This window comes from Rhopalosiphum padi, chromosome 2 (genome assembly GCF_020882245.1).
Source record: "Rhopalosiphum padi isolate XX-2018 chromosome 2, ASM2088224v1, whole genome shotgun sequence".
NCBI classification, from domain to species: domain Eukaryota; kingdom Metazoa; phylum Arthropoda; class Insecta; order Hemiptera; family Aphididae; genus Rhopalosiphum; species Rhopalosiphum padi.
This window is the reverse complement of record NC_083598.1, coordinates 25746231-25760505: the sequence shown is the minus strand read 5'-3', so window position 1 is coordinate 25760505 and position 14275 is coordinate 25746231. Positions and strand designations below refer to the sequence as shown.

Genomic DNA, 14275 nt, shown 5'->3' with positions numbered 1-14275 from the left:
TAACCAGTTCAAACGTTCATCTTACTATTTTAGCATGGTTACATGAGTCACCGTCCCATTAGTACGGTGGAAAGTAATTACGAGTGCCCAGGTCCCTTCACAGCCTCTGCGTTTAACTTTCTCAGTCCTTGGGGTTACATATTGTCTTCGAGACGATGCGGCGGGTGTTAGTCTCAAACTTCTGTCGTTTTTCCTTCAACCTGTCTACTCTTTAAGCGAGAGAAGGGCATAAGGTAGTAACTAACTACCTCATAAATGTTACGTATTATGACTAGAAGATTGGGAGGATTATTTAGCACACCAGTGGCATACCTACTATACCTAGCCATGTCGTTAAGGGTATAATCTAAGCAATAAGCATTCATCGCTTTGAGATTATTTTCGATCGGATGTGGATTATGCTGCAAACACTGTAATCGGCTATCCTTTACTTATGTCACCATATACGAGAAGTGGATACGATGCAGAGTGTTGACTTCTAGTCGTCTCCTTCTGCCGCGAGATTAGTGAAAACTCATGTAGTCATAACATAATCATAAATCATATAATACCTAAATGTCCTAAATAACCTGGAAACGTAGAAATTGCAGTTCGTTTACGGAACTTTTCTGACCGTCTAACAAAACATGACTAATCGCCTTTTTTTTTAATACGAACTTTTAGCTTAAAAATTAGAATTTAAAGCATCGATGATGCTTACAAATAATAAATACATAATTTATTTAGTACGCAAATAAACGTGACTGATATTTTCACAGTCGAAGGCATAAATAAAATAAACCATAAAAATATTACTGTATAAAATTAATTTATTTCTTACATATCTTGAAATTTCAAATGTGATAGTATGCAGAAATACATTTTAAAGTTAAAATATTTAAAAATAATGTAGTAAGTATAAATAATATGGTAGTTATGTTCATCAATAAAAAATTCAAATAAAAATCATAAATATATATAGGTAAAAAATATAAAGGTACATCAATTCAATAAAAGTTAAAATAAAATAAAAAAAGTATATTAATGTACAATTTTCAACTTCTCGAGTGTTCTTGTGATGTCCTTAATTCATTTAATTTGTCAATAGTCATTATTAATTTTCTCCTTGGACCAAATAAACTAAAAAAATAATTATATTTAATTTGTATTAGCATCTGTGTTGAATATGTAGGACGTAGGTATATTAAAATATTAAGTTGTCTACGTGAATATTAGATTAATTTCAAATTTGATTAAATATGATTATCTTAGATCAATTATTATTTTATTATAAATATAAATAATTATATAATTTATGTTTTGGAATATACAATAAATAAGTTTTAGTGCACAAAAACGTGTTAGAATAGTTTATAATATAAATGTATTACTTTCTTTTGTTTTCTGTTTGTGAATTAATTTGTAGTATTTTATTTAAAATATTATGCCGGTGGCCCTGTTTGGAATTGGATGAATTCTATTTTAATATAATTAAGTGCATTTATCGCTCAAAATATATAATCGCCAGGCATAAACTAGATAACGATTAATGAGTATTTATTTATTATTATAAATAACAATAACTCAAAATTGAAATTATACATTTATATTTATACCTATAAGAATTACCTTAGTGCCAGTATTCAGTAGTACCTATTACGCAGGCACGTATACAAACAAATTTCCTAACCCGTGGGGGGGGGGGAGTTGAACCCCCCTGTATACGACCCTGCTATTACGTATACCTATTCCACTAAAATACTAAATAATAGTAAATATAATTAGTTATGGATATGTTGATTGTTCTTTAATTTAGTAATGAAAACTGTGTGTTGTATACTCACTTTATACCGATATCTTTTAAGTCTTGCTCAGATAACTTCAAGAAATCATTATACCGGATGTTTCGTTTGTCGAACACCGGCCAATATTTTTCTAACGACAATTGTCTTAGTAGTTTTTCCACGTGATAATCTATAATAATTAATAATATACATTCACATATAATCCCAGAATATTTAAATATAAAATACCTTGTACACTGTAGTGTGTTTATAAAAATAATTATCTGCATTAAGTGAAATTAAACATACCTAAATGATCGTCGTTTTGATGATTGTTTCTGGTCATTTCTAATTTTTCTGACCACGTAGTATTCAACACGTTTTTTTCGTGTCTATTTTCATATTCGTACAATAATTTCATTACTCTCTGAAATCCTTTAGAGATAGCTGTCATGGTCATAGTCTTACCGAAGTTATCTCTATAAAAACAAGTATAGAATGTAAATGTATTTTCAAATGTAGCCAATGTAGGTATAGTTAATGTTTTAATGGTAGTGTCCTCTTAATTCCTATCAGTTTTATCGTTGTAATGTGTATTTTTTATACGTCGTTTACTCGGTTATATGCTTTTTAAAGTTATAGACGTTATAGTATCTATATAATGATGCATATATATATTGTCAGTAGGTAAAGGTTTTAAACATTAATTATGAATTCATTGTATCTAACTACTTGTAGGTTATATTTATAAAATATATAAAACATTAAAACATTGTAAATATATAATATTATGAATTGTTTTATATTATTTCATTGACTATTTATAAATAAATAATGCATCACATCAACATTTTGGCTGTATGTTTACAATTACCAACCTAAAATATGTTTTAAAAATCAAAATATTCTACATTCGATTTGTTGTAAATATTTTTGTTTTTTGAAAACGTATCAAAAATATTAATACCTGAGTAATCTTTCAATTTAAATTTTACTTTCTCTTTGACTTAATCAAAACATCGGGGAAATAGATACCATTGAACAAAAATTATATTAAATTAATTTTTCAACGCCATTTAAATTAAAATAAATATATAATACTGTATAGTGTATAATGAATTACAAATATTACGATACTATATTGTTAATTTAAACTTTAAATACTTAAACCTTAAATAGTTCTTGTAATTATTTATAAAATATAATATGATGTATTAGGTACTTATACATAAGGTAAAAAAAACTGTTATATGAATATAATATACAATTAAAGTGCATAAATTATTAAAAAATCAATATTTTCTGCTTATAAAATTTACTTATAATAATCTTTTTATACTTTTTTATAAATATTTTATAATTTTTGTGGGAGATGTAAGATATGTCATAGTTAGTGTCAGGAACGGATACAGGGGGGCCTAGGGGTCCAGGCCCCCCCAGACATGTTATTTCATTGAATACCTATGTCCTATACCTACTATTATAACAACATTTTTAAATTATGAATTAAATACCTATAAAATATTGTTGCCCCCCTAAATCTTTGCTCTGGATCCATGCCTGGTTAGAGTTTAATGACAGTTTTACGTTAGTATAGGTTTATCGTACGAGTATAATGTAGGTATATATAATAATTATGAACTGATATTATATAATTTATTCACTGGTTTATTTTTTATATTGTTATGTTAGTTTGATTATGAAGTTAAATATTATTTTATTTTATTTTTATAAAATGTACGGCATAAACCCTTATTTTAAAATAATATTAAACGTTTTCTCTTTTAAATTAATCGATTCTAGTTCTGGGTGGTTAATTAATTAGAACTTTGAAATAAGTAGTCAAGTTATTCGTGCATGCAATAAACTCTCAAGATCAATAAAAGCTTTGATCGATAGGTATAATGTATACATTTTAATAGTACTTAAGTGCTTAAGTACTATTTATTTGTTTTGTTTATTTCAATAGTTAATACAAATATGTATATAAAGTGGTATAAAGTGGTGTTATAAAAATAAATAGGTGTAAAAAGATAATGGGTTTGTTAATTTGAGATAGATACTTGACATATGACGTATAGTCAAGTATAAGTTTTAGTGTTTAAGCTATTACACATATGTTTTGATATTGTAAATTCAGTATCATCAAAATATATATAAAAATAATTCATACAATCTTTTAACTATAAAGTGTATTAGAGTGAATATATAATTTCGTAAATATAACGTATATATATGTAGTACATTTTCCATTCATCATTAAAAAAATCTACTAACATTACATTACAATTGGCTTGTTTTTCAATAAAATACTCCAATATTTCTTCTTGATTGTATAATACCGCATAAAACATTGCTGATCTGCCTAGTTTATCAGGCATCTCCAAAATGTCAACCTAAAAAATACGTATAATTAATATTCGTATGATATGCCATTTTAATTCTAAGAATATTTCGATCATGTCCATTTGTTCAATCGAAATAGTCGGCATTTAATGGCATATTTACAGTGGCTATACAAAGATAACATGCCACACTATCGATGGTACACTCATTAGTTTGGAGTCTTTAGAATGCAAGGCAATACTTAACGATGCAATTACACCAGTTTGCAGCGTCTGTTCAATTATCGATGGCAAAAATGTGACTGTGGGTAAATTTGTCTTTCGGTACCAGCGCTTGTATACTGTTCACCTCAAATACTATACATGCCGATGGGAAAAAAATCAACTCAATTGTTGAATCATTAGAAGTTATAACCTGTTAATCCCCACTCCATATCTTAAAAAAATGTATGAAATCAATGCATGCACTACTGGTTCCTGGAGATGACCATTATAGACGGTGGCGGTGGCTTGTTGGATCATCTAACGAATATATAGATGTTTGTCACGAAGGAAGAATATCGCGAGAGTAGGTGTAAGTAGATAGGAAATCTATGTTAAGTGAGAAAATAGTTTTGTAAAGACTATAGTGGCCTTAATATTATATACGAGGATTTCACTAAAAAATCGATATAAATATAGCAAATATTCGCGAAAGATTGATACGAGTAACATATATGGCTTATAATAGTATAATGGTTCTATAGAGGTTAGAGACTAACGAAGGTAGACCCGACAGAACGCAATAGACATGTGTATAGTGTTAAATGTGAAAGCGATCGGTGATCACAATTTGAATGCATTTTTCATCTTATATATATATACTTATGAAATAGTTTACATAAAATGTTATAATATCAATAGAATATAATAAAAAAGAAATATAATCATTGATTTAGCTATAAATTATAATATTAGGTTATTATTACAAGAGACTGGAATATCATCTATATATAATATATATATATATTGAACACACCTCTTGTTTCCTTATTACTCTTAAAAATTACCATATAAGTAAAATAATAATCGGTATGTAAAATCAACCATTTTAAAACAGTTAACCATATGTATAGTATAACTAGAATTCTTCTTATAATAAAAAGTATCTATAGAAAAATAAGAATTATTTTGTAAATTACAATTAATTAAAAAAAATAAATTATCGAACTAAACATTGTCTAACCGAAATCGTAGTATCATTTGTAAATATGTATATGAATAAAATGGTGAATTGCTGTGCTATAGGTATAATAGATGAGAGTAATATCTTGTCAATTTTCGTTGAATGTGTCACCGTAATCGACGCGTTCAATTGAATTCAATGATAATAATCATCATTGCGCACAAAAAACGATTTTATTGAACAGAGACGGTCTGCTAGCCTATGCTACCTACTAAGTGTATTTTATTATATTATATTTATGTTGGTACTTGGATTTTTTATTTTAGTAGTACCTAATTTAATATAGATTGAAATAATTTTTGACAAAAACATCGTATTTCTAATATTTATAAATTTATAATTATTATATCAGTATACACTTATGACATAAATATATATTTATTATTAACTTTTGAGTCAATATAAATTTACCATAAAACGGTGTGAATAGATCCGTGATATTAATAAAATAGATTAAAATTGTATTCTAAATATTTTGAAAATATCATAGTGTATATAGTAAAATATAGCAATATACGTAGGTAATATAAAATTATTCAATAATAAAAATCATTAAAATAATATATTTTTAAAATTATAAAATGTCTAATAAATGCTAAATAAAATATTCTACAAAAATTTCAAGTCTATACTCTCTAAAATTATTTATTTTTGAGTTAAAACAAAAATACAAAATCAATTTTTAACAAAATCTAATTTTGTGTAAAAAAAATCATTTTTTCCATAAAAATGTTTTTATTTTTTTGGTTATTTTTTAATAGTACTAGGATTCTTTTACTCTTCATAAACCCTCCCCCTATCTACCAACTAGATTTAATTCGTAATCACTGTTATTAGAAACTACCTTCAAAGATAATTTCTTGAATATTAAACATTTAAAAAAACAGTACCATACAAATACATAACTTTACTGATGAAACTATATCTAATTAAATATTTTTAAATTCAATTGAAAACTTGGTACAAAAAAAATATCAGTATACCTATTGCATTTAAATGTTGTCTTAAATATATTACCCATCTACCTAATTGTTTTTTTGAAACCGTAGACGGTTACTAAAAGCTTGTTCTCGAGTCTAGACGACTATATACATATTTACTGACTTCCTAACATTTCAGTTGTCTTTTGTCTATTCACTGTGTAATATGTTTAGTTTTTTGAAAGTATAATGCTGTATTCATCCAACAGTGTTGAACACAGATATACGTGTAAATCATACGAGTATACAAAGATTAATTTCACACATCAGTTACAAAATGTACAAAACAAGACGTTTACACGTACATTTCCCATAAACTGTTAGTTGATCATCGTTAGAATTTTCAACATCAATATTTTCAACATTCATTAATATACATAACATAACATACGCACACTATACATATTACATAATATGTATTTTACTTAAACGAATAAACGAATAAATAATATACATAATATAATTAATTATTTCATCTTATTTCATTAAAACGATATTATGATCTATTTAATTTGATTAGTAGTTAAATAATTATTTACGCAATTGCTTAAAATATTATAAATATTATTATTAAGTATTACATATTATTGCTGGTAATTATGATTAATTTCTCATTATTAAAAAAATAATTTTGATATTGTAACCAAAATAAAAAACATGAATACCTATCTGTGTACTTTTATAAATGATTCGTATACACTATACATGGTATATATAATATTATAATCTATATGAGCGATTAAAGATGTCTATAAATCATTGTTAGGCCAAAATATTTGTACAACTCTAAAACTACTTATCTGTTTACAATAAAATTTAAATTAACCTTACATTATTCACTAAAAATACAACGTTTAATTGATGGTTCTTGAAAATAGTTTTTCTTAAATTATTTATTCTAATATTATACTTTCGTGTAATTCTTATTATATAAAAAAATGCATTAGGAATTTTTTAAATGCAATTTTAATCAATCGATCAAGAGATAACTAAATAAACAGCGTACATATTTTTTTAAGCTACCTTGAATCAACACAACAAAACGTCATTGGACCCCGGGGGGTCACTAATAAATATGACTTGTAGTCAAGACCCACGATACAAATTATCATATTATTTTTTATTATTAAGTATTAAGAACATTAGTGTTTTTGGTTGCCTACATTTATGATTATTAGGAGAAATTCCGATAGTAATAGATGAAAATAATAGATAATTTATTATTTCAGATATATGTGAAACAGTAATTTTAAGTTCATTGATAATTTTACTGAAATATTATAATATTTTAAGCAATTTTATTTTATATTTTTATGAGTAGGGTATAACTATTATGAACTTAACAGAAAAAAGACACGATGGTGTATGTTTTATATTTCATTAAACTACATAAACTATAGATATATTTAACAGATTTTATTTTATTGAGTTTTTGAGTTCATATTGTATATTAAAGTATATTTAAAATGATTCGTTTGTAATGATTAACTAGATAATAAATACAAATTATTTATACCAAGATCGATTATGATGATTAAGATTTACAGGATTCATCCTAGTTTTACTAGCATTCTTAAGTCAGTACTTCTATAACAATCTTTTAAGAGGAATAAGAGGATGTCGTCGTACCCGAATTTGTTGTTTCCGTCTCCGTTTTAGTAACATATATACCATACTAAAATATTATGCGTTCAGAGTTCAAATTTTGTGTGTTTAATTTAAATATTATTATAGTGAAATGATTTATTATCAAACTTAAAAGTAAGAACATTTTCTGTACTCTCTCGTCGGTTTTTTTTATCATACTTGAATTTCTAAATGATTTATAAGCATTTTTAAGTATTAATATTTTACATACTCATAAATGGACCACATAAATAGGGTCTAAAATGGGAACCATTTCAAAAGTAAATTTATAGTTTATGTAAACACTTTTACGTCACCTAGACTTTAACATCAGATTCTGAGGAACACTAAGAATATTTTCAAGATTTATTAAATAAAAAGTATTTGTATTTAATTTATATATTATGTAAGTATTATTATTTATAATTTATAAAAAGCATTTCAACAATTGTTGTTATTATTGTTTTTTCATATTTTATAGTATTTTATAACTATATATTGTATTTAGTGGAGAAATTATAATATAATGACTAATATTTATTTATACGAGTTTACAAAATATTATGTTTATTTATTTTATGATATCGCATATTCATATAAAAACGTTAATGGTCAATGGTCACAGAAATGAAAGCAAAAGATCAATAAAAAAGAAACAAACAAACTTATATTTAAATAAAGTATTTTGTGTTTGAGTAATGCCACTGTGCCGGCATAACAAAAAGTATCATAATTAATGTATTTTAATAATAATAATATTTAGCTTTAAAAAAGGACTAAAGTAGTTTTTAGAAAATTAAAAACTTAAAGAGCTAATTATAATAATAAATATTGTCATTATTTAAATGGTAGGTACTCATTTTGCGTAGTTACAATTTTATATTTATTAAATTATTTATAATACAGATCAATGTACCTACCACATATTATTACCTATATGGGCTATATGTATATGGGAAAAATACGTTTGGGCGTAATATTTGACTTCATAAAGCACGTTTGTGCACATATATTTGTTGCATAATATATTAGGATATTTTACTAAATCTGAGCCTTAACTCAAAAAACACCGCAAGGAGGTTGGCTCAATATAATATAGTCTTCCAAAAATATTAAAATTTTTTTTTTTAAATGTCCTAATTTAATTTAATATATTACTAGTTTATTATTTATTAATATTATTGTATAATATGATCTTTTCTATTAATTAATTTCTTTTTGCCACAAAACGTAGTCCTAAATTGTATTATGTAATTTAATATTTTTTTTCAACTTCGTAAAAGTTACCCAATATTTTTAAACAAACTTTTGTTTTTTCAGATTAGATTATACAAGATTTTCGATTACTAGTTACAATATTCAATATTGTTCCCAAAAGTGTTTTCATAAATGCACCCAAACGTGTTAACAATTTTCTGGTAATTTTTTTAAACTGCGCCCAAACGGGTTATGCCCTATATGTATATTATCCTTTAATATGTATACAAATTTATAAATGTATAATAAAAATACCTATAAGAAGAGTAAGAAGTCTAGTTTTAACTTTCAAGTTTAAATCTATTTCACAATGATTATGTTACGCCGAATTTATGAAATTGCCGATTTCATGAAATCAGCAACGTTGTCACCGAATACGTGAAATCGGCAACTTAAAAAGCATAATACTGCCAATTGCGTGAAATCGGCAAGACCCTTCTTAAAAAATTATAAAACATAATTTAATTTAAATAAATGTATAAAACGCCAGAAATATAATAAAATCAAATTGTAATAATAAGTATTATATGTATATAAAAAATAGTTTAAAAGTTAAAAAAAAGTTAAAAAAGTTAAGTTAACAAATCTTGTTAAGTTATTGAATGTTAAATGTAATATTATTAGTTTATATTCATAAAAAATAATATTCTTTATTGATTAAAAAATTCCAAATAAATAGAAAATACTAATTTCCACAAATAATATCCTATTTTAACCAAAAAATATTGATATCAGTTACCACCTAACAAACGTTGCTAATTGGCTGCTAAATGATGGTTCAAGAAAAAATTGAAAATATGATTTCAATAATATTGGTGGGGCTGGGGAAATGTGTCTCCAGCCCCACCCTAAGTTTTTTATTTTTTCCATGATTTAGGACAAGTACGTGCAATAAAAAGACCTCAATGACCAAGATAAAATGCTTGTACGTATCATAGCATCTATCATCATAGGTAATAAAGATTACGGCGTGGTAATGCCGATCAGCACGCGTGCAATTATTGTTTATTTATAATCCACTATTTGTAATTATGTCATAATAATATGTTACCGAATTCATGCAATCGGCAAAAAAAAGTCTGCCTAATTCACGAAATCGGCAATCAAAATTTGCCGATTACGTGAATTTGGTAGCCAAATTGCCGATTTCACGTATTCGGCGACAACGTTGCTGATTTCACGAAATCGGCAATTTTTCTGCCGATTTCATGAAATCGGCAATTTCATGAATTCGGCGTAACAATTATATTTCCACTGAAAGACCTATTTATCCTATTTAAAGACCTATATTATTTTCTTGTTATTTTTTATTTATTAATTTATCAATTAAGCTTAGAGCTCAGACTTATCACAGATGGCCTAATAAAAGATTTTGAGAAAAAATTGTATTGGTTAAATTAAGTGAGTAATCTCAAAATCATTATGAATTGTATTTAAATACGCCTATATATACCTATAAATATATATATGTGTGTGTGTTTTTAATAGCAGAACATAAAATAATAAATATTTACCGTACCCTATATAAGTACCTAATATTTAGTTGAGTAATACTTTATATTAATACAACAATATATCTAACCTATAGGTAACTTGGGTTCGCCATTAATATTTTTAATAAATAATTGCCATTAGGTAGGTATGTATGGAGTTGTCAATTATCTCGTGTATGAATATGTCTACATAGTATAATATAGGTTAAGTATATAATAATATACTCGTATTATAAGTATACATTTATAAGCACAATTTCTTATATTGTATTTATATAATGTAATATATTATTGTATTTAATATAATCGCATTATCAAAGAATATTTATCAAGTATCTTAGTTTATACCTTTTTTTTATGGAACTTTTCTCTATACTGAGCCAATATTTGATTGTCAATGGGTTGTCATTTGAATTTGAATTAAATTTGATAATAATTAATTTAAATTGTATTTATGCATTTAATAAAAATATAGTTTTCAGATTATTTAATGAGAAATACTGAATTGAATCTAAATAAAACTTATAAATCGGTGTACTTTTAGATGATAATATGATGACTGCTTGTTTTTGTAAAACATATATCTAATAATCTTAATACATTTAAATATTATACGAAACCATTAATCGATTTCTTTAAAAACTATTAACAGTTTATCCTAATAATAACTATCTTTTCGGTATCTTTAAACGTATTAAATATATATTCATAAATACCATAATCGTGGACTCAATAAGTGATCACATATTATATTTTATTTTTTCCAACGCAAAAATATGTAATGCTTTTTACGTGTTTTTTTTTATCCCGTCAACTAACCTTCCCACTCAGATACTGACTAAATACGAGTTGATTTTTTTCTATACCCACAAATGTGCTAAATATAATTATAGTGTCCGAATGAAATATCTTGATAGCTGAGTTTTTTCCGGATCAAATGTCACTTTAAATACTACCATGCAAATTACGCGAATAAAATACAACAAAACTAGATGCCTGTTGCATGAATGAGCGGGCAACGACGGCGGCTCCGTTGTTGGCGGAACAAATAAAATCATTTTAATTTATTCACGTGGTCACGTCCTTATAGTCGGCTATTTTAAAGAAATATGACGTTGGTTAAACACTCCATTACATACGTTTGTATATGTGAACTATAATTAAATATAATATATTATATTATACATTCGACATTGTTCTTATATTGTAGCGAAGAAATTGTCTTCAAACTCTGGTGGGTAAACGAAAGGTTGTAACCGTCAATAAGTCAATATAAGTATACTGTAGTGCAGAACATTTAAGTGTTTAAACGTAATAATATCCTTATACATGTTATAATACAATTGTGTTATTTAAAATATGAATAAAGTATATTGAGCAATGGTTAAATTTTAAAATAATTGTTAGTTTTTCATATAATAATCATAGTTTATAAAATTTATTAGCTATTTTGAATATTTGAGTTAATATCACGATACAGTTTTATTTGATATATTAAATTTATCGATACGAAAATTAGCGTTAGCTGTATTTGTTATAATAAAATATTATATGCATATTTATTTAATATTAGATGCCATTTATTTGAGATCTAAAAATTATATATTAAAATTAATAATTACTCAGGTATTTTCATACTTTTAATTTGTATACTATTTAGTTATTACTGTTATTACTTAAGATCTTTCTATATCTTTAAAAATACTTGTAATTTGTATTACAATTTTTTTTGTTTCTTTTAATATTGCCAACATTATTTTAATATTTGGAGCTTATAATCCTTATTGTAAATAATGTAATTATATAGATAGGTAATTATAACTAAAAATAAATTCTAAAATATTTTTACTTACATGAAATGTTTTCTTCACTATTGACACGTTACCGGACATCGTGGCAATCATTAAAGGTGTTTGTTTATCATTGTTGGTCGCGAATAATGTTTTTGGATCTAGATCTACTATGCGATCAACAAGGTTTTCGTTTCCATAATAGCAAGCATACATCAGGCAAGTCCATCCTTTTTTATTGGAAATATTTAAATTGTTGCTAGGAAATAAATTTAAATTTAGTATGTATTTCCTAAACATTACTTTGATGAAAAATGTAGTAACGCTTATTTCTTTGTCAATTATGAATTTCTAGTTAAGCATATACAATTATTATACATAGATTAATTAATTAGGTAATATAGATTATCTATATATTTATAAGTATTTAAATCATGAAAATATAATAATATAGTCATACGTTTTAGTTTGATTTTTTACCAAATATATTTTGTCTCAAACTTTTGTCCGTAGTAGTCTTTTATGTAATGACAAGATACAACTGATACAAGTTATTATATATTAGTATTCACCTAAACACTATATATGAGTATATCAGTACATCACTATATCAGTACTAAATACTCTGTTCAATACCAAAATTTTGGCCATTTTACTTTGCTCAGTATATTTTTGAAAACCGATTGTTAAATGATATTATTTTATGAGTTTGGAAGCTAATTTAAAAAGAAATTTCTTTGGGTGCTAATTAAATTTGAATTTTTTTTATATTAGGATCTATTTTTTTATTGTTTGTTTCTTTTTTAAAATTATACATTGTACTCAAAATTGTAATATTGAATAAGTATAAATATATTTTTATATTAATGCGTATAATGCTAGGTTGTATGAACAATCACTAAACATTTAATGAATCAATGGTTATAGTTAATGATTAAGTGGTCCATGTTTGAAGCATTAAATTTTATTAAACTATAAATTAATTAATTTTTCATGCAAATCGACATTAAACTATACAAATTAAAAATTAAAATATTATTTTATAATAAAATATAATGTGTACTATTTTAGATTTTGTAATATAACATTTGGCATAAAACATGTTCAATTTTTTAATACAGGCATAATATTTAACAAGAAAATTTATAATTAGTTCTAACTGCTGTAGCTTGCATATTAGAAATGTACATCTCTAGTGACTAGTTGTAAACGTTATGGGAGTGTTATGCTTAAGAAGAAGGGATGGCTTAAGGCTTGGTGGTAGTATATAATTTGTTGTCATAACATTTTTTCGAATACCCATCGTATACAGGTAACATGTATTAAATTACTATTATTTGAATTAACTGTAACAATTATGTTGTCATTCGTGAAAAAAGTGCTACAGAAAAACTCAATAAACTATAATTATATTTTTTTACATAGTCTACCCACGTGTTTAATACATATTATATTGAAAAGAACACTGAGTAAAAATGATTGTATTTTAATGACAGCGAATAAAATTCAAAAGATATATTATAATTTATAATATATTATCATAGCTATTTCTTCAAATTTATTATCTATTTTTTGAGTGTAGCTGTGTATAATTTAAAATGTGTACGCTTAATAATATAATTTTGTAATACATTTAATTTATATAGTCAATTAATTAGGTACAATGTATATTAATATGTATATTATTATTTATTTTTAAACTTTCTAATAAAATAAATAATAAAATATATAGACGAAATACTGTAATATTTTAAGGTTGATACAGGAACGGGGCGAAAATGTAGTTATCAAGAAGT

General features: G+C 25.1%; 1 protein-coding gene across 3 annotated transcripts in view; it reads right to left on the bottom strand.

Annotated features, from left to right (window-relative positions):
* Positions 1 to 791: 791 nt before the first annotated feature.
* LOC132919413 (ankyrin repeat and SAM domain-containing protein 3-like) overlaps positions 792 to 14275 on the bottom strand; it is a 60845-nt gene continuing 47361 nt past the window's right edge. For all 3 annotated transcript variants that reach the window (XM_060981001.1, XM_060981000.1, XM_060980999.1), the window contains 5 exons: positions 12543 to 12738; positions 4041 to 4159; positions 2073 to 2242; positions 1824 to 1953; positions 792 to 1119 (listed from right to left, as the gene is read on the bottom strand). In XM_060981001.1, the coding sequence (XP_060836984.1) occupies positions 1035 to 1119; positions 1824 to 1953; positions 2073 to 2242; positions 4041 to 4159; positions 12543 to 12695 (657 nt within the window). In that variant the 5' untranslated portion in view covers positions 12696 to 12738 and the 3' untranslated portion in view covers positions 792 to 1034. The remainder of the gene's footprint in view (positions 1120 to 1823; positions 1954 to 2072; positions 2243 to 4040; positions 4160 to 12542; positions 12739 to 14275) is intronic.